This window comes from Eubalaena glacialis, chromosome 3 (assembly GCF_028564815.1).
Source record: "Eubalaena glacialis isolate mEubGla1 chromosome 3, mEubGla1.1.hap2.+ XY, whole genome shotgun sequence".
In the NCBI taxonomy this organism is placed as follows: Eukaryota; Metazoa; Chordata; class Mammalia; order Artiodactyla; family Balaenidae; genus Eubalaena; species Eubalaena glacialis.
In genome coordinates, this window is record NC_083718.1 from 106,693,459 (window position 1) to 106,715,760 (window position 22,302).

General features: G+C 38.7%; 1 protein-coding gene across 1 annotated transcript in view; it reads right to left on the reverse strand.

Annotated features, from left to right (window-relative positions):
* SLC35A3 (solute carrier family 35 member A3) overlaps positions 1 to 13,492 on the reverse strand; it is a 41,060-nt gene extending 27,568 nt beyond the window's left edge. Inside the window, 2 exon segments of the mRNA XM_061183804.1 lie at positions 13,221 to 13,282; positions 13,285 to 13,492. Of these exon segments, the coding sequence (XP_061039787.1) occupies positions 13,221 to 13,282; positions 13,285 to 13,492 (270 nt within the window).
* Positions 13,493 to 22,302: the final 8,810 nt, after the last annotated feature.

Genomic DNA, 22,302 nt, shown 5'->3' on the forward strand with positions numbered 1-22,302 from the left:
AAAAGGAATGAAATTGAGTCATTTGTTGAGACGTGGATGGATCTAGAGACTGTCATACAGAGTGAAGTAAGTCAGAAAGAAAAAAACAAATATCGTATATTAACGCATGTATGTGGAACCTAGAAAAATGGTACAGATGAACCGGGCTGCAGGGCAGAAGTTGAGACACAGATGTAGGGAACAGACATATGGACACCAAGGGGGGGAAAACTGTGGTGGGGTGGGGATGGTGGTGTGCTGAATTGGGCGATTGGGATTGACATGTATACACTGATGTGTATAAAATTGATGACTAATAAGAACCTGCAGTATAAAAAAACAAACAAACAAAACAACTAATACTAAACTTTCATTGGGTTATTTGTATGGAAATATGTTAATATAAATGTTTCAGACATTACATGAAATTTCTAAAAATCTTATATGTTCTGGTATAATGTTATAAGTCATAATTCTAGTTATTACTTTAAAATGTATATCTCAGAAATAACTAAATTTCCTTGTCAATTGCATTATTATGAACTTTCATCAAATCTTTAACCGTGGTCATTTTTAAGTCTTTTGTCATTTACAGACAGTTCTGGGTGTACTCTGATGCTTTTGCAAATATGTTCCTATAAAAGGGTTTCATCTTCAAGGAATTCATGGTGAAGACTCTGACAAGTACAGGTTTCTGGTAACTGACTGTACTGCTGAACTGAATGAATAAGCATTTTCAGAACTCTAATGAAAAACTGATGAACTCATAAAAGTGCTAACAAAAGATCAAGATGAAAAAAAAATTAATTACATGGAACTGAGTGAACTGATGAGGATGATTATAATTTTTGTGACTTTCTGTTTGAATTAAAAAAAAAAAAATCCCACAAGGACTCAGAGGCAAAGAATATACAAATCAATTTTCACTGCAAAGTAAAGGAGCTGTTACAGTGGAGGATTACTGGACTGAATGTCAATATTATGACATAGTATGAGTGTGTTTTGTGTTTGGTAATTGCAATCATTGTTGCTTTTGTTGTGGTCATCCATTTACAATGCTTGGTGTCAGTCTATTTATCTCTTGTAAAAATAAAATACAGTGAAAATAAAAAAAGAATCCGCCTGCCAATGCAGGGGACACGGGTTCAAGCACTGGTCCAGGAAGATCCCACATTCCACGGAGCAACTAAGCTCGTGCGCCACAACTACTGAGCCTGTGCTCTAGAGCCCGCAAGCCACAACTACTGAAGCCCGCGCACCTAGAGCCCGTGCTCCGCAGCAAGAGAAGCCACCGCAGTGAGAAGCCCACGCACCACAATGAAGAATAGCCTCCACTCACTGCAACTAGAGAAATCCCAAACGCAGCAATGAAGACCCAACGCAGCCAAAAATAAATAAATAAATTCATAAAAAAAAAAAGAAAGAAATAGACAACTAGATAGCAAGATAAAAAATCCATGAACAACCCAAAAAGGTGACAAAGTATCCCCATTAACTCCAGAATACAAGGAGATGGGAACAGATTACCGATAGCCGCAAGACCTAGATGTTTTCGGCTTCCATGTTGGGGAAAGCAGTGGGAAAGAGCAGACGTCTCTCAGACCTGAGAACAGGGGAGTCCCCACACCGTCAACAGACATTCGCTAAAAGTGCAGAATGCCCATTTGAGAAACTGAGAGAGACTGTGCCCAATCCAATAGGAGTGCAAACAGCCTGCGGATAAGGACTGGAGGGACCGGAACGGACCAGCCCCCTTGAGCTCTCAACATGAACTAGTCATGACTCCATTCATAACAGAAGAGAAACAATAAGATATGAATAAAAATTGAGGACCGAGACAATAGAGATGAAGGAAAGAGAAGGTCCAGCTTCATTCCACAGGCAGAGTCTCTTGATATGGTGGAGAGATGGCTGAGGGCATCTATAAGCCTACATTCTCACAACGTATGATTCAAGGGGGAGAGACCTTCTATGTCCTGGTGTCCTTAGAGCAAATCTCACGGAAGACTGTAATTGGCTCTGCTTCATTCCACTAAATTACTGTGCTGGGCGAGTGGCTAGTCTGATTAACCATCATAGGTCAAGTGCATCTCACTGTGATGAAGAGATGTCATTGACAGCCCCACTTGGACCACCTGGAGAGGGGAAGTCAACTTTGACAAAGAAAAGAATGCTGCTGAGGAAACAGTATATATCTACCAGGGAAGAAGAGGTGAGGCTGCAGACAGTATGTAAGGTACAAATGTACGCAATGACAATGTAAGAGAGATTTGTTTTTATTAACAATTCCCTCCAGCTCTGCTCGATATTTCAATGGAGCACCACAGTGGCTCTAACCTGTTCCCTCCGCTACAGTTTTTAGAAGTTGGGTTCTCTCCTGTATCGCTCTCCCTAACTGCGACCGCTCCAACCAGCAGACTGTGGATGAGGACAGAAAGGATAAAGAGTTGCCATTTGGGGAGTTGATGTTGCATAACTGAAAATGGTCTTTCTCAGGTTATCCTTCAGAAACGATCAGTTGCTCAGAAAAGAATTAAGTACCCACTCTGTCCTCAGGATGGCCATAGGCACTGAGGATACCAACGAGAGCAAAGGAACAGCTTCTGTCTTCGAAGGTCTTAAACTTTAGTTGGGGGTTGCTATGGACTGAATGTTTGTGCTCCCCAAATTTGTATGCTGAAGCCCTAATCCCTAATGTGACTGTATCTGAAGGTGAGGCCTTTGGGAGTTAATTAGGTCATGAAGGTGAAGCCCTCGTGATCATTCATGAGTAAGAAGAGATACAAGAGAGATTCTCTCTGTCTGTCTCTCTCTCTCTCTGTCTCACTGACCGGTTATATCTTCTGCATGTGAAGTTACAATAAACCAGGAGGAGGGCTCTCACCAGACATCGAATCTGCCAGCACCTTGGTCTTGGACTTCCTAGTCTCCAGAATTGTGAGGAATAAATGTTTGTTGTTTAAGTCAAAAAAAAAAAAAAAAGAATTTTTCAACAAGTAGCTCCTAAATATTATATAAGCTACAAATATTTCAAGCCATTTTGCTAAAATTTAATATTGTATATGATTTCTTAGGTCTCTTCCAATTCTAATACACACACACACAATTTTATTAAAATAATTTCAATTTTTTCATCTAAAAGTGTTGTCTAAATTTTTAAATTGTAAACTGAGTATACATATAGTAATAAATAACATATATAATCATTAACTATTGTAAAATTATTAGTGTATAATTATTGCATAATAATAATGTATAATTATAATTTTTGTGTATGTGTGTGTATACTATAATCATACTTATTTGATACAGTCACACTGCTAGTACTGCTAAAAGTCCTCTGCACAGGAATATTTCAGGATTTGGTTAGTCACTATAAAAGATCTTGTACTTGCTTTCCAATCATTATTTTTCTCCTGAATTGTTAGATACGTTTGATATTTACAAAGTTGAATTTTATTATTTTTAAATCCCTTCTCACCTCTTGAAAGAAAAATGTACAACAAAAACTTCATTCATCTAATAAGCTCCATTCATTTGGATTTGATGATGACTTGGTTAGAATTGTGTGCAAAAAATATTAGTAAGCTTATTAAGAGTTCAAAAAAATTCTCAGTAATTATTTATTACTCTTAAGGGGGAAAAAAAGGTTTTTAAAACATGCTAGAAGGTATAATTTAAGTAAATTTGATATGCTAATTACATATCCCTCATTTCCATTAAAGTCGCTCCCTAAGATCCTTGCCTTTACAATGCTTTGTCAGCCAATTCTGAGTTACTTTACAGGCCTTAAACATTTAAAAAATATACATTACATAAAGTATATGTATCATTAATGCACACTACTACTACTTCCACCCTATATTAATCAGGGTTAGTGAGAAATTAGTTGTTTATACCACCATTATTGCACTAGATATGCATTAACTAAGTTCTGAAATATTCAAAACACTATATACTAATAATTTCTATTTATCTTTTCAAACAGAGATAGGTACTTGTAGGTAAATCTGAAAATCAGTCTTGGCTACATTATATCCAATAGGTTACATGTATAATCTTTAGGTCTGTGTATGAAGCCCATTATTCTACTGAGACAATAATATGTGTATTTTGCTGTTATGTCTTCAGCCACTAAAAGTTCCACAAAACTAAATCTTTAGTCAATGTCTTTACATTGTAATAAAATTTATATAGAGAGATTGGTTCAAGATGGTGGAGTAGAAGGCCATGTGCTCACCTCCTCCTGCGAGAGCACTGAAAATGACAACTAACTGCTGAACAACCATCAACAGGAAGACACTGGAACCCACCAAAAAAGATACCTCACATCCAAAGACAAAGGAGAAGCCGCAGTGAGATGGTAGGAGGGGTGCAATCACAATAAAATCAAATCCCATACCCACCAGGTGGGCGACCCACAAACTGGAGAATAATTATACCACAGAAGTTCTCCCACTGGAGTGAAAGTTTTGAGGCTCGCTTCAGGCTTCCCAGCCTGAGGGTCTGGCAACAGGAGTAGGAATCCCCAGAGACTCTGACTGTGAAGGCCAGCAGGATTTGACTACAGGACTTCCGCAGGACTGGGGGAAACAGAGACTCCACTCTGGGAGGGCACACACAAAGTCATGTGTGCACCAGGACCCAGGGAAAAGGAGGAGTGACCCCATAGGAGACTGAACCAAATCTACCTGCTAGTGTTGGAGGGTCTCCTGCAGAGGCGGCGGGCAGCTGAGGCTCACCGTGGGGACAAGGGCACTGGCAGCAGCAGTTCTGGGAAGTACTCATTGGCATGAGCCCTCCCAGAGAGCACCATTAGCCCTGCCATACAGCCTGTAGGCTCCAGTGCTGGGTTGCCTCAGGCCAAACAACTAACAGGGAGGGAACACGGCCTCACCCATGAGCAGACAAGTGGATTAAAGTTTTACTGAGCACGGCCCTGCCCACCAGAGCAAGACCCAGTCCCTCTTAGATAGCCTCATCCACCAGAGGGCAGACAGCAGAAGCAAGAAGAACTACAATCCTGCAGCCTGCAGAATGAAAACCACAATCACATAAAGTCAGACAAAATGAAAAGGCAGAAGATTATGTCCAGATGAAGGAACAAGATAAAACCCCAGGACAACTTAATGAAGTGGAGATAGGCAACCTTCCAGAAAAAGTATACAGAATAATGATAGTGAAGATGATCCAGGATCTGGGAAAAAGAATGGAGGCAAAGACTGAGTAGATGCAAGAAATGTTTAACGAAGACTTAGAAGAACTAAAGAACAAACAAACAGAGATGAACAATACAATAACTGAAATGAAAAATACACTAGAAGGAATCAATAGCAGAATAACTGAGGCAGAAGAATGGATAAGTGACCTGGAAGACAGAATGGTGGAAATCACTGCCACGGAACAGAATAAAGAAAAAAGAATGAAAAGAAATGAAGACAGCCTAAGAGACCTCTGGGACAACATTAAACACACCAACATTCGCATTATAGGGGTCCCAGAAGGAGAAGACAGAGAGAAAGGACCCGAGAAAATATTTGAAGAGATAATAGCTGAAAACTTCCCTAACATGGGAAAGGAAACAGTCAACCAAGTCCAGGAAGCACAGAGAGTCCCAGGCAGGATAAACCCAAGAAGAAACAAACACACAGAGACACACAGTAATCAAATTGACAAAAATTAAAGACAAAAAAAATATTAAAAGCAATAAGGGAAAAATGACAAATAACATACAAGGGAACTCCCATAAGGTTATCAGCTGATTTCTCAGCAGAGACTCTGCAAGCCAGAAGGGAGTGGCATGATATATTTAAAGTGATGAAAGGGAAGAACCTACAACCAAGAATAATCTACCCAGCAAGGCTCTCATTCAGATTTGACAGAGAAATCAAAAGCTTTACAGAAAAGCAAAAGCTAAGAGAATTCAGCATCACCAGACCAGCTTTGCAACAAATGCTAAAGGAACTCCTTTAGGCAGGAAAGAGACTAGCAACTTAAAAAAAAAAAAATTATATAGATTTTTAAAGACTACTAAGTACCTAAGTAATTCTGCAAATCAATTTTCCTTCTATTATAAAAACAAAAGGTTAAATTTCTAATTTAAGATTTTTAGAGTGAGCTATATTTACATTTTCTAAACATTAGTTCTGAAATATACTAAGTGTAATATTATAATCTATTTCAGGTTAATGACACAATAGAGTACATATGAAAACACACACACTTTAAAGTGCTATGCAAATATAAATTCACATTACACTAGTCAGAAACAGCTATTGGTATAAAAACAAACCTTTTAAAGTTTTTCCAAGTAAATGAACAGAAAAAGTAATGCTGACCTCAGCTGCAATTTTTTGTTCATTATCTTCCATGATGCCAAAACTTTAAAACTGCAACCTATAACTGTGTGCTAAATAATGACAAAATTCATCACAACTGGCTTTACTTCTGACACTGGCATTTATATATCTTCTTGCCAAACTATCTCAGAAGTAGAGACAGTATTCCCCAAAAGTAGCAACAATGTGTTGTACTTGAAGTCCATAATAATCCTGTGGAAAACCCAAAATCTTATTTATAAAAGTGAAAGAAATATGAATTAAAGGTACTTTACATTATTGCTATAGTCAATTTTGTTTCTACAATAAGAATAATAACCTCCACTAAGTTAGTGACCTTAAGTTCACTCTTAAGTGCTTAAGAAAAGCAAAATCCTGCTCGATAACACTTAACAACTGACTCTTTACATTCTATGGTTCCTATTACATTCTAAGTTAAACAACTTTTTATTGTTTCTCCTTCCTTTTCTTCCTCAAGGTGTCAGGTACCTGTTTACATAAGACAGTATCACTTGTATGTAAGTTACAGTACTGTCAATTTTTAACTTGTTCTTTTATAGACTGCAGAATTTCCACTCCTACATTCAGATAAAATCAATATTACTCAAATATTTCTTCAACTTAACAAACATAAAACCTATTTGCATTCTAATTTTTAGATTATAAATTGTTCAGTATTATTGTACTCTTTACATAATGTCAATGACTGGGAAAACATAAAGACCTAATAAATATAGCCCTAAGATCCCCTTCTAATGTGAGGTGCCATGTAAAAACGTACTCCTTTCTCACCCTCTCATTTCCCCACCCCTGTGCTATTCTGCTCAACCACTTTCTGCTATGGTCACTTCCCACCACTTATAGCTAAAGGCTGATGTTACAGGCATTCTACAAAGAACAGAGACTACTGTACAATCCAGGTAGGATCTGTAGGGTAGCAAAACTTGTCACGCCAAAATATCTCTTTGGCATGTGGGTTATTTCAAGCTGGAAACAGTGAAGGCCCTAAAGACTCAGCAAGATCTTTGACCTTTCCCCTAACTGATAAAAAAAAAAAAAAAAAAAAAATTAGATAGAGGGCCTGTTCCCACAGTATCACCAGGGATCTCTGCAAAGAATTAAGAATATGGGCTATGTGTGGTGGAGGGAAACTCTAGACAGAGCCTAGAGATCAGAGTCCACTCTGTGTCCCATGGTCTCTGCATAGCCCAGCAAACATTTATTTACCAAACTTTTGCTTTTCCATCTCCATGTCAATTGCTTTCCTCCCCTTTGAAGCCTCAAACCACTACCCCCAACATCCTCTCTTGTCTTTAGCTGCAGATGGTATGTAAGGTGAGTGTTTCAGCCATTTTAACAAGTTACTCAGTTTTCCTGGGTCTCTCCCATGTATACATGTTATTAAACTTTTGTGTGATTTTTCTCCTCAATCTGTCTCATGTCAATTTAATTCTTAGACGGGCCAGAAGAACCTAGAAGAGTAGAGGAAAAATTCCTCCTCCATGACAGGTCCACAGGCACTAACCATTAGTAAAGTTTCAAGACTCAGGAGATGCGGGTCAGAAGTAGAAAATGAAGGTATCACACAATTCACCATCAATATTTAAATACTGACTATGGTCAGGAACTATGGTGAGCACTGGATACACAATGATGAACAAAACAAATATAATCTGTTTCTTCATAGAGCTTATCCTCTAGCATGGAAGACACATATTATTCAAATAATTTAAGGAACAGTATAAGGGTGTAAACTGATATGACATAATAAAATATCATAGGGAAATTATGGTCCTTGTATTATTACTGTATCAACTTGGTTAAACTCAAACACATTTCCGCAAATCCCCTTCTCTATATGGTGCCAGGTCAGAATTGGCTAAACACAAAACCTGCACAAGATCTGGAAGGCAGAAGTGAAGCAAGAGCCATTACTCCAGATGATTCTCAGTTAAACGTGGTGAAACAGAAACAAAGGTGCCGGCAGGTTCCAGTTATCCTCCCTTCCCTGCTTTAGGTCAACTCTTCCCAACTGCTGACCCTACTGAGCAACAGGTCCTAATCCTTAAAACCTGTAAATGTTACCTTATTTGGAAAAGGGAATTTTGCAGATGAAATTAAGTTAAGGATCTTGAGATGGGAAAATTATTCTGCATTAGCTAAGTGAGGCCTAAATGCCAACATAAGTGTCCTCGTAAGAGACAGAAGAGGAAAATACAGATACTCAAGAGAAGAAGGCAATGTAAAGATGGAGCAAAAAGAGATTTGAAGATGCTGGGCTTGAAGACTGGAGTGATGCACCCACAAACCAAGGAATGTTGGCAGCCACCAAAAGCTGGATGAAAAAAGGAACAGATTCTCTCCTAGAGCCTCCAGAGGGAGCATAGTCCCTCTGACACTTTGATATCAGCCCAATGATACTGATTTTGGATTTCTGGCCTCCAGAACTGTGGGAGAATACATTTCTCTTATTTTAAGCAACCAAATCTGTGGTAATTTGTTACAGTAGCCCCCGGAAACCAATACAAGCATCTGAGTCTATACTGAAAAAATGTAATTGTTCCCCAGTCCATGTCTAGTCAGGAAGAATGCATTTAATATGTGTGGGAAGAAGACTGGTTAAAATTAAGTTTTCAGTACTCAAAAGAATTAATAAGTTATCAGGAAAACTGGATTATACTGAAAAGTGCATAGAACAGTTCCTGGCACATAGTATGTGCTAAAAAATTTTTTTTTAAAAATAAATGCCAAACTCAGTAACAAATCAAGGATACCAAAAAAAATGAGATATTAGTCTAGTGATCATCCATCAGGGAAATCTGAAGCCATTCACTTTAGCCCAAAACTAAATGATTAATAATAACATTTCTTAGGGAGGGTGGGAGGGAGGGAGACGCAAGAGGGAAGAGATATGGGAACATAGGTATATGTATAACTGATTCACTTTGTTATAAAGCAGAAACTAACACACGATTGTAAAGCAATTATACTCCAATAAAGATGTTAAAAAAAAAAAGAGAAACCAAAAAAAATAATAATAATAACATTTCTATAGGGAAGGTAAAGACTTGACCCACATTACAAAGTAATTCTACTACAGCTAATTTTAGAAAACATCAATTTCTTTGCTATTTTAAAGAACATAAAGGCAAAAGGAAGTACAGATGATATTTTTATTAGTCTGTTTTTATAACCTGAAATAGTAAGAGTAGGTAATCAGAGATAAAGGTTATAAGCTAGAAATTAATTTCCAATTTTGTTTTCTGTCCATATTCGATTATTCTCAAATTGACTCCTTTAAACATGATTTACTGTCCAATTTCAGGTATACTACATGTGTCAAAACATGCCATCTGAAATATATCTACCTATATGCAGAAAGTCAAACATAATCATTCTATAAGATAGTATTGATTCTTAAGCAGTAACATTAATAATAGGGTTCTAGCATTTTCTAACAATTTTTTATATGTTTATTAAAATGTACTAGGGTAATCAAGAATAATGTTTAGCTATTTATTTAATTCAGCCTGAGGATAAACCTTTAAGATAAGGGGCCTTAAAATATTTTTCTTTACAGCCTTCACAAATGGTAAAAATTTTAGAAAAATGTATTTATCAGTGAAAATAATTTAACTGAAACTTAATAAAACACATAAAATGAGCTGTTATTTATTTATGGCCTGACAAACTGTCAAGGATTTTAAAAGTTTTAAAAATCCTAGCTGTTAACTGTGCTTGGGTAATTAATGAAAGATTACCACACTGCCCTAAGGACAAAATTCCAATATTAAAATTCAAATCCTTTCTAAACCTGAGAGTGCAACCACTCCCAAGTAAACCTATAGTCTTATAAGTTTATATATACTATGGGCTTATTAACTATATAGAATATGAATACATTTTATTTTATTTCTTGTTTTTTTGTTTCCAAATGTTTTGTTTTTTAAAAAAATTTTTTTATTGACGTATAGTTGATTTACAACGTTGTGTTAGTTTCTGGTGTATAGCAAAGTGATTCAGTTATACTTATATTCTTTTTCATTATAGGTTATTACAAGATATTGAATATAGGTCCCTGTGCTATACAGTAGAACCTTGTTGTTTATCTATTTTATATATAGTAGTTTGTAATCTGCTAATCTCAAACTCCTAATTTATCCCTCCCCCCACCTTTCCCCTTTGGTAACCATAAGTTTGTTTTCTGTGTCTGTTGAGTCTGTTTCTGTTTATGAATACATCTCATGCCCTGCTTCCTAACTGATGGGGACAGCCTTCAGGCTCTTCCAACTCTAAATCTATCCTGCATACAGCAGATATCTTAATAAAATGTAGATCTGATCACATGCCTTCCCTAACTGTGAAGTTAAACTGACTCCCTACCAAATAGAAGATACAGTACAAACTCCTTCACTTAAAACAGCCCCTCATAATCTGGCCCCAACCTAAATTTCCTGTCATAAAATATTACTGATCTCAAACAGTTGTTCTTCATGCATCCTTTGAACAAATATCCCTCATAAAAAAACAAAAAGCAAACAAAAAAACCTCCTTTTCTTTATCTGTAGAACTTCTATATATTCTACAGACCTCACAATACAAGACTCCTCTCAGTGAAGCTTTCCTAAATCTAAGTAAACTGAAGCCTTCCCTCTACTATACTCCCATGCCATTTTGCAGGTATCTTTCATAATACCAAACTAATTTGTTGACATTTATTCATCATTGTATTTCCTTACCAGTGCCTGTCACATATTAGTCATTTACTCTAGTCGGATTTATAAAAGAATAAATAAACTCCACAATATGTAAACTCTCAGAAGGGAAGAATGATGTCATCAATTAAGTCTCTCTGTATATACATAAAAGACAAATGCACGCTGAAACTGGTTCTCATTAAATATTTTCTAATAATTGCAGCTTCACAAGAGAAGTTAAATTAATGAAATAACATTTACTGAGCACCTTCAACCCATCAGACATTGTGCTAGGTGCTTCACAGGCATCATCTCATTTAAATCTCATTTAATCTGTAAAAGGAGGTACCACTCATTTTACAGATTGAAAAACTGAGGTACTTCCCTGGTGGCTCAGTGTTAAGAATCCGCCTGCCAATGCAGGGGACACAGGTCTGATCCCTGGTCCGGAAGATCCCACATGCCATGGAGCAACTAAGCCCGTGTGCCACAACTACTGAGCCTGTGCTCTAGAGCCCGCGAGCCACAACTACTGAGCCTGCATTCTACAACTACTGAAGCCCACGCTCCTAGAGCCCGTGCTCCACAACAAGAGAAGCCACCACAATGAGAAGCCCGCGCACTGCAACGAAGAGTAGCCCCCGCTCATCACAACTAGAGAAAGCCCGTGCACAGTAATGAAGACCCAACACAGCCAAAATAAATAAATAAATATATAAATTTACTTTTAAAAAATTATTATGTTGTACACTGGAAACTAATACAGTTATATGTCAATTACATCTCAATTTTTAAAAAGTTTTTAAAGAAGGAGGTCGCATTAAAGAATAAGTATAATTTCTACGAAGATGTTAAGGAAGCCCTTCCTTGTAGGAAGAAAGGATGTAAACAAAGACCAAGGCAGGTAGGCATAGAACATGTTCAGAAACTACATTTCAAAGTAACTGCTATGGTTTAGCTAAAAAATAGAATACGTGGGATAAAGTAATTTTTTAAAAAAGAATGAAAGGGACATGTTGATCTGATTGGAGCCATGGACAGCTACAAATTTTGAAGAGTTTTGGATACTACCCTAAATAATTTTAAATTTATTCTGGATTCAATAGAGAGTCACCAAGTATTTCTGAGGGAAAAGAATACACAAGACCTCTGGCTTTAAAAAGCAATATGGAGGGGAGTTATTGGAAGGGAGACAGGCTGAGGGCAGCAAGTCCAGCCACCGCTATAGCGCAAGTAAGAAGAGGAAAGAGAAGCCACGTTCAGCACAGGAATGAAAAAGGGAAGAAGCAAATTGAGATGCTGAAAAAGTAGAATCAATACTTGGGAGGAAAGTTTGGACCAGAAGTGTAAATTTAGAAGTTATGCCTTTAAAGGAAACAACCTGAGTTTACCAGTGAAAATAAGTAAGCGCACGAAGTGAGAAACTGTACCAAATTTCATCTTTAACTACCAAAGTTGAATGTTGATCGAAAACAAAAAACTCTGGTTCCATTTTCAAATACTACATGTAATAGAACATAATAAAAGATTCAGTCTTCTACCATAAAGTACTGACACGTGTTTTACTAAGCAAGGCCCAGTACTACATTTAATATTATTATCCTTTAATTCATTTGAACCAGCGTTCCCCGGAGTTTAGTTGGTTTAAATAAATGTTAATTAAAATCCTCCCTTCCTAAACACTCAGAATCCTCTCCCAACACACACACCTGTTCTGATAGGAATCCCACCTGGCCTCAGACAGCCCTTGCCTATGTATTAACCTTACCAAGGACTGCTTTTCCATTTTTTTAAGTCCCTGCGGCTTCTTCAGCGCAGGGTCCCCGTCTGGTGGCTCGGTACCTGCCACAGGGCCACACACCGAGCAGGAGCTCCGGGGCAGCTCGCTGACAGAATGACCGCCAGCCTGGCCCTCCGGCCGCGGCTCCCCACGCCCCAGCCTCTAAGGCACACACTGCGGTTTTCATTCGCTTGACACACCCCTTTCCCCGGGCCCTGTTTTCCTCCTCCACCCAGCACATTCCTCACGTATTCCCTCGGACTTAACAACATGTCACTTCATCCACTCCTACCCCTACTTAGCTAGTACTTAAGGTCTTCCACACCGTCCCCTTCACTCAGACGGATTTCACATCACTGCCCTGGCCGGAGCCGCGGTCACCGGCCTCCCCGTGCCTGCAGCCGCCCAGGAGCGCGCCAGACTCACCTCCCGCGCGGCTCGGCCGGCTGCGCGCACTGGGGGCGGCGGCTCCGCTCCGCCGGGACCCCAGGCTGCGGCGCCCGCCGGGTCCCCCGCGACCCCTGAAGCGCACCGGCGTCCGCTGCCGCCGCCGTCTCTGCCGCCGGCCCGGTGCGGCCCAGGCGTTTCCGGGTTCCCGCGGTCCAGTCCCCCAAATGCTCCGGCTTCCTCCTCGGCCCGGGCGAACACCGTTCCCGGCTCCGCTCTGGTGGCCCCAGCTCGGCACTGGCCGGCTCCATCCCGAAGGCGAGGCACCCGGGCGGCCCCGCGGGCGATCCCCGGTGCCGGCTTCACTGTCGTGTCACCGCCCGGGGCAGTGCCTCCTGCTAGATGTGTCCTGAGGGGACCTGGCGGACGGAGTAACTCCAGCGGCGGGCCTCTGCCGGGCTGCCAGGTGGCGGAGGGCGCCACGGTGTCATACTGAGAAAGTAAAGTCAAACTCCTTTGGGGCAAAGGACCCCGAGAGGGCGTGAGGAGGTGGATTCGGGAAGGAAACAGACCCACTTCTAAAAATGACTGTCACTGACAGTGAAAACCAACGAGATTCGCTGTGGCGCAGGCTGCCACCCAGTCATCTGGAAAGCTTGTTCGGTTGGAAACGACCAATTCTCCTACCCTGGCTTAGACCCTGAGGCTGAGCCGCGCCCAAAGCAGTGCCGCCAAATAGTAGATAGAGTAGGATTGTCCCTTTCCTCTTAACACAATGCCGCTATGAATTAAGCCTGTGTCTCTTTATATTGCAAATGATTAAAACTACGTCCAAGAAAGACAAACGGAGAGAGAGCAGTAAAATAAAATTAAATAACTGTGTTAGAGTAGAATAACTGGCTTTAAAATGTTCTGTAATATGATCTTGAGAAATTCCCTGGATGGTGGAATATATATCAGATCTTAATGTTTGTCCATATGTTTTGGAAGTAAAATGTGCCTGGTGCATAATAATAATAGCTAGGCACTTTCTAAGATTAAGAGATACATACATAGATACATAGATAGATATAGATAATATATCATGAATATATATTTATTTAAAAAATAGTAGTGGGCTTCCGTGGTGGCGCAGTAGTTGAGAATCTGCCTGCCAATGCAGGGGACACGGGTTCGAGCCCTGGTCTGGGAAGATCCCACATGCCGCGGAGCAACTAGGCCCGTGAGCCACAACTACTGAGCCTGTGCGTCTGGAGCCCGTGCTCCGCAACATGAGAGGCCGCGACAGTGAGAGGCCTGCGCACCGCGATGAAGAGTGGCCCCCGCTCGCCGCAACTAGAGAAAGCCCTCGCACAGAAACGAAGACCCAACACAGCCAAAAATAAATAAATTAATTAATTAATTTTAAAAAAATAGTAGTAATTATGTGTGGTTGTAAGGGGAAAAAAAGATTTAAAATATTTTAAAAATACACCAGCAGGAAAAATATACCTTATGACGTAAGTACAGCTTTTTAGAGAAAAGAAAGACCTTTTAGTCTGTTCAAAAAGCTTTAAAATGAAAAAAAGAGACATGGAGGCACTTATTAATTACAAAACAGTAACATATGCTTTGGCATCTTGGAAAATGACCAAAACTCTAGACAAACAAAAACAACAATGAAAATAGAGGGTTAAATATATGAGACCCACAACTGATGTAAAGATATGAGTCCCAAAACTGATGACCAAAAGAAAGTAATACTTTATTAACCTCTCCTAGCTTTACAATTTATACTCTAACAACACTGAACAGCTTTGAGTTTCCCCGTATATACCATTCATAGTACCTTTTCCTATTCCTCATGCTGTTCACTGAATGTAGAATATGTTTCCACTGCTCCTGCCTATATTTTTTAAAGTTAGCCCCATTCATCTTTTAATTCTCTGTTCAGATATTATCACAAACTTGAAGGCTTTTCTTGCTTCCTTCCTCCCAGGGGTCTGAACTCCTTCTCTGTGGTTCCATAACATCTTGAGGCATCTTGTGCATATCAAAATATTTTACTTCACTGTATTGTGATCTGATTTATATATATCCTTTCTGCCCAGCACTCTCCTTGAGGTCAGTGCTATCCTATTTATCTCCGGATCTCCAGCACCTAGCACAGTGCTTAGCACATAGTAGAAACTTAACACATATTTCCTGAACGGAACTGAACTGGTTGGTAATGATGGTGAAGACAAGCCGGACAGTACAAAAGCTCACCAGGGAAGAGTGTCCAGCAAAGCCTAAACTGCAAGTCTAGGCATCCAACACATTTAAAGATTCAAGTCAGCACCCAAGGCCTGAAGCTCTTTTAGTAATAATAATCCAATAAGGATTGTACCTTTGAGTAGTTTGCCTGTATCAATCTCATTTAACCCTCACAACAGCCCTATAAAGTAGGCATTAGTACCTGTATTTTACAGAAGGAGAACCTGAGGCTTACAGACGTTAAGTAATTACTGAAGCTCCCATATCTACTGAAAGGTGAACTGGGATTCAAATCCTAATTTGTCTGCCTTTAAGTCCATGCTTTGAAACAGTACACTTAGCTGTCACAGGAAGAAAAAATGGAACAGAAAAGGAATGAGCACAGTATAGAAAAAAGGTGGCAGACAGCAAAAGTAGCAGTAGGGGTAGAAGTATCAGTGAAGAACAGAGATGGCCATGAAGGAAGAGAGAAAAACAGCAATCTGGGGGCACTAGGGCAGAGGACCGGCTTTGGTTTTTCTATGATAACAGATCTGAAAGGCAAAATTTTGACACCCTAAAGACAGACAAATTAGAATAATGTATCAGTCTAAGGGGAGCCAGAGCCAAACAGGACTATGTATCTCACTGGTACTTGATTAGGGCTGCCAGATAAAATACAGGACACCTAGTTTAACTTGAATTCCAAATAAACAATGAATAATTGTTTAGTATATGCAATATGTGGTATATACTGTGGAAAGGGAATGTTGCCTGCCATTCCAGTTGTACAAGGATCAAGCCACCAGCCAATGCAGAGCACCCCACCCCTAGCACCCTGAGGGGAATTCAGGATGGAGAAAGACAGGAAGCAGTCTAGGCTTCTGGATACTGGCCTTAAATAGTTGAGATGTATATCTAAGGAATAATTTCAATGCATTGGTCCATAGAGAGAAAAGCACTAACATCATTAACTTTAGATGTCTGTTTTTTTGTGATTAGCAGTAATCTTTTGATGTTAGACTGCATGTTTTATTTTGTTTTGTTTTCAGCAGAAACTTCCTATATATCCTGTCTCCTCCCTTAACTCTTCAGAGCGGTTCCCCAGAGCTATCTGAAGAGGCTGTCTCCCAGGCTACAGTTCTCAGTAAGATCCACAAATAAAACTGAACTTGCAACTTTTAGGTTGTGCAAGTGACAATACTTAAGCTAAAAAGAATTTATTGTTTATCAGAAATTCAAAATTTAACTGGGTATCCTATATTTTTATTTTCTAAATCTGGCAACCCTATTGAAAGCATGAGTGCGTTATAATATTGCACAATAATTGTAGTTTCCAAGGGTGGCCCAGAGAAATTAAGACTAAATTAAATTATTTGTGGTGCAGATGATACTGCAAGCATTATGCACACAAAGTGACATTCCCCAGATCAGTATCTTCAGGCAGAGTCAAGGCTGATAGTTTATGATCTTTAATGGCTTAAGACTCCATAGGAAAAAAAGAAAAGATAACAAGAAAGAAAGAGAGCAGGGACTATGGCGATTTATATTTTTAAAGAATTGCTTACCAAAACAAAAAATTTCAGTGCTTAGGGAATTAAACCTCAGGTTTCCAGGTGTCACTTATACTTTGTTCCTATGCTATTATAGTTCTTAGAACTATTGAATTGAAAGTATAGCTCACGAACAGGAAAAACCAGTTGTTCCCTCAAGCTACCAAATTAGCTGAATCTGGCATGTTCTTGTTAGTTCTTCAGGGCAAAGAACCTGTGTGGAAAGAATAGCCAAAGGTTACTTGCTTGTCCATCATTTACCTCTAAGAGAAGTTGAATGAGGTCACTTCCATATCATCAATAGCCCCATAGTCATGTGATTCTTTCGCTTCGTGATAGATCTGTAGAGTTTAACATTCTATAGAACAGCTATTTGACAGGTTTGAAAGGAACTTACTTTTTATTTCCTTCTTTTCCAAGGAGGGGCTTCTGCTTGGCTTTTCCTGTTATAACAGACTTTCTTTTGTCTGGGGGGAGTGGATCAGGGGGTGTTTTAATGGAAGTGATGCCATTTGCTCTATCTATATATTCAGAAACTGGGAAAATTAACCTGGATGATTGCTGCCCCATGGAGCTTGTTGATTCTGGTCAAAGCGTCAGTTATAACCTGATGTTCTTTTAAGTCTCTGATTGGTAGATAAATTTGGTGGTCTGGGCATCAAGGAATTGCTTTTATCTCAGAGTCAGGGGATTCTCTTTTACCTGGCATAGTTACCTGACAAAATCACCACAGATCCCTTTGTGGAAGTCTAGGATAAAGGTACATAGTATGTACTTGTGCGATTAAAGCTGGTCACGGACCTCTTAAGTCTGAGAATGGATGAGGGGGTGCAATTGAGTGAAGTTTGGCCTCTATATAGTCCTAGAGTACATTTGATTATACAGTTCATATGCACTTGGATTATGCTGTTCACAAATACTCCCTGCTCTCTACCTTCAGGACACATGGTAAGTTGTGCTTTCTGACTTTCTTATGGTTGAATGGGACCACATGACTAGTTCTGGCCATAGGGGAACAAAATTTACCACCACAAAATTTCTCTTTGGCATGTGGATAATTTCGAGTTGAAGCCAATCATGGCCCAAAAGACTCAGGAAGAAACTTTGACTTACCCCCTAGCTGCCTGAAGAATGTAGATAGAGGACTGTAGTATGAACTAGGTGTGTAGACAGGGAGGAACCTAGCAAAGTCTGTTTGTTAAAACTTCTCTTTGTGTCCCACTGTCTCTGCATGATCCAGCAACGTTTGCTTACCAAACATTTGCTTCTCCATCTCCACAGCAATTGCTTTCTTCCTCTTTGAAGTCCCAAACCACTAACTCCGAGCACCCTCTTTTGTCTTTAGATGAAGATGTCTAAGGTGAGGATTTCAGCCATTTGGGTGTGTTACTCAGTTTTCCTGGGTCTCTCCCATGTATACATGTTATTAAACTTTTGTTTGATTTTCTACTTTTAATCTGTCTCATGTCACCTTTAATTCTTAGACCAGCCAGAATAACCTGGAAGAGCAGAGGAAAATTTCTTTCTCCCCGACATGGCCAATCAGTTGTAAGCAGATTGTGTGTCAACAAGGGCCATAGCATTGAATTGCTATTTTGTGATCCTCTGGAACTCTCTTTCTCTCTGCTTTGAGTCTGGCAATGTTCATGATTATGATTCCATGAGCCTACATAGAGTGAGGAGCTGTAAAGTGAAGTCCTCAGCAACCGGCAACAGACATTCAGCATGAACAAGAAATAAATCTTTGTTATTATATGTCATTAAAATTTTGACAAAACCTGGCATATATTGATTGATACAGAAATTGATACCCAGAGATGGGGTGTGTTTTAATAAAAACCTTCCTTTTGTAGAATTGGCTTAGCGTTCAAGTAAGCTGATTTTATAAGCTGGAAGAATGATTATGTTATGCATTGGAATATTTGATAAAACTGTCACCTACAATAACTTGGAAGGTAAATAATGAACGTAGTAGGCTTGTAGCTCTGGGAGAAGAAAGTAGAAAACAAATGTTGACTGTATATGTTGGTTAGTGTTGGCTGCATTTGACAAGATGCTTCACGAAAGAGAAGCACTCAAAAAATAATTGACTTTTTTATAAGCAGAAATGGAAAGGAATAAAGAGAACAGAGAAGTTCAAAAACTTTCAGGGTTGGGAGTGGCAAATGCTTTTCACGTCAGTTGGTAAATTACAAAATTGAATAGGCTTTTTGTCTCCAATTGGTAAACTATAAAACTGAGTAGCCTTTGAAACAAAAAAAAGGCTATTAGAACTAGGCCTTAAGGCAAGGATCAAGTCAAGCATATCTCTGTCATAATCATCTTTAAAATCTCTGCCTGCTGCTATGTACCACAAGTTCAAGTCTATGGTATAATGCAGAGAGAATGTCTACTCATGTGACTTTAAGCATTGCCATAATTTGTAAAAAGACAAATTTATAACAAGACTTGTGAAAATGAAAGTACCTGTTAGCACAAAAGACATTATTTTTAAGCTAGGAGAATTCTACTTCAAATATGTTTAAAGCAATACAGCCTACCTAACATACAACTTGTGGAAGTATATCTCAATAGGTTACACCCACATAGCAAAATTTCTTGAATTATTATTAAAAGTATAGGTTCCAGCTCTAGTTAAATGGCATAAGCATACTCTATTCTATTTCTCCCTGTAACTAAAAAGTTAATCCTATAGATATATGTGTGTGAAGTTCTAGGATCACCCCAGGAACTCATGTGTGAAACTAATCTGATAAAGAAGACCAAAGGCTTTGAACATTGGTCTATGGTAAAGACCACTACCCAGGCCCATTTAGCCCCTGGGGGAAACATATAGAACAGATCCAAATAATACTGCAAACGTTTGAAAACTGAAATTACATTGGAACCATGGCCCAAAGAAGGCAGGCTAAGACGTTTGGCCTGAACCCAACTGGGACAACTAGCTGCTAAAACAAAACAAAGAAAAACTCAACATTCTCCAGAGGATTTTAACAGACCTTGGAGTCTCATAATATAGCAATTAAAACATCCAGGATATAATGCAATATTACTCAATGTTAAAAAAATAAATAAAACAGAAGCAAGAAAATTGTAGCAACTCACAAGGGAAAAAACAAATCCCAGTTTGAGATGACTCAGATGTCAGAATTACCAGAACAAGACTCAATAGCTCAATAGCAGAATGGAAAAGAGGAAATTGTCTGTGAACTTGAAGATCAATAGAAATTATCCAATCTGAACCACAGAGAGAAAATATTGGAAAAAAATTGGACAGAGCCTCAGGGAACTGTAGGATGATATCAAATTGTCTAACATTAATGCATTTGAGAGGCAGGAGGAAAGGAGAATGAAATTAGTGCAGAAAAGAATATTTGAAGAACAAAATTAGAGGATGCACGCTACCCAATTTTAAGAATCATTATAAAGCTACAGTAATCGACACAGTGTGATACTGGTGAAAGTGTACACATATAATCAGTGGAACAGAATAGGGTCCAGGAATAGACACAAATATAGTCAACTGCTTTTTGACAAAGGTACAAAGTCAATTTAATGGATAAAGGATGCTCTTTTTAGAAAATGGTAGGGAAAAACAATTGTACATCCAAATGCAAAATAAAATGAAATAAAATAAAATGAAATGAAATAAAATAATAAAATAAAATAAACCTCTACCTCAACCTCAAAACACCCCCCAAGCTATAAAACATTTAGAAGAAAACATAGGGGACTTCCCTGGTGGCACAGTGGTTAAGACTCCACACTCCCAATGAAGGGGCCTTGGGGTTCAATCCCTGGTCAGGGAACTAGATCCCACATGCATGCTGCAACTAAGAGTTCACATGCCACAACTAAGGAGCCCAAGAGCTGCAACTAAGGAGCCTGCTGGCTGCAACTAAGACCTGGAGCAACAAAATAAATAAATAAATAAAATATTAAAAAAAAAAAAGAAAACATAGAAAGAAATCAATCACTGTGACCTTGAGTTAGGCAAAGTGTTTTTAGTTATGACACCAAAAGTACAATCCATAAAAGAAAAAATTATAAATTGGATTTCATCAAAACTTCAAAGTATTTTTTCTGCAAAAGACACTGTTAAGAGAATTAAGATACAAACTGTAGACTGCTAGACAATATTTTAAAATCTCCTGACAAAGGACTTGTATATAGAGTTTACAAAGAACTCTCAAAAGTCAACAATAAGAAAAAGCCCAATTTAAAAAATGGGCAAAGGATTTGAAAGGATACTTTCTCAGAGAAGATATACAGATAACAAATAAGCACAGGAATAGATAGTCCACATCATTAGCCATTAGGGAAATGTAAATTAGAATCACAGTAAGATACCATTACACACCTATTAGAATGGCTAAACAAACAAACAAACAAAAATTGACAATAAGTGCTGACAAGGATGTGAAGCAAGAAACTATCATACATTGTTGGTGGGAATACAATATCATGTAGCTGCTCTGGAAAACAGCTTTGCAGTTTCTTATTAAGTTAAATATATACTTATATGACCCAGCAATCCTGCTCCTAGGTATTTATTTACCCAAGAGAAATAAAAACTTATGTTCACACAAAGTCCTATATATGAATGTCTATAGCAACATTATTCATAATTGCCCAAACCTGCAAATGCCCCAATTGTTTTTGAATAGGTACATCAATACAATGTACGATTCCATTATATGACATCCAGGGATTATAGGCACCAAGTAGGAGGGATTAGTAGTTGTCAGGGTTTAGAGGTGGAGAGAAATTTTGATTACAAAGAAACAACGTAAGGCAATTTAGGAGGTGATGGAGCTGTTCTGTATTCTGATTGTAGTGGTGGTTGCATAAATCTATGCACGTGTTAAACCTAATAGAACTGGACACCTTTTTAAAAAAAGTAAATTGTAGTCTCTTTCTCTCTCTCTGCCTCTCTCTCTATATATAAAATACCTTTGCCAACACTACGTTATAAATTCAACTTTGTCTTGGCAGCAGGTTGTTTTGATGGTATTTTCAGCAAAGTGGAATTTGATGAAAATATAAGTATTATGCTACCCTTTTTTTTTTTTTATTAGGGAGGTACCAGGTATTTGGGAAATATGTATGTTAACAAGGTACTGACATTCCTCCCTCTTATATTCTGTGCTAGGAAGGCCACTCCCTCAATTAAACAGCAGCTCCAGATCTGGAAGATTGTGTTGTCTTTTTTCTAGCTCCTCACTACTACTTTTAAAATATTATTCCCTCACTGACAAGGAAAAAATTTCTCCTTTGCCATCTTTATTCTCCCACCTTATGCCCCTCCTTATCCCTGACATCTGCTAACCACATTTCCACATTTCTCAGGAGCA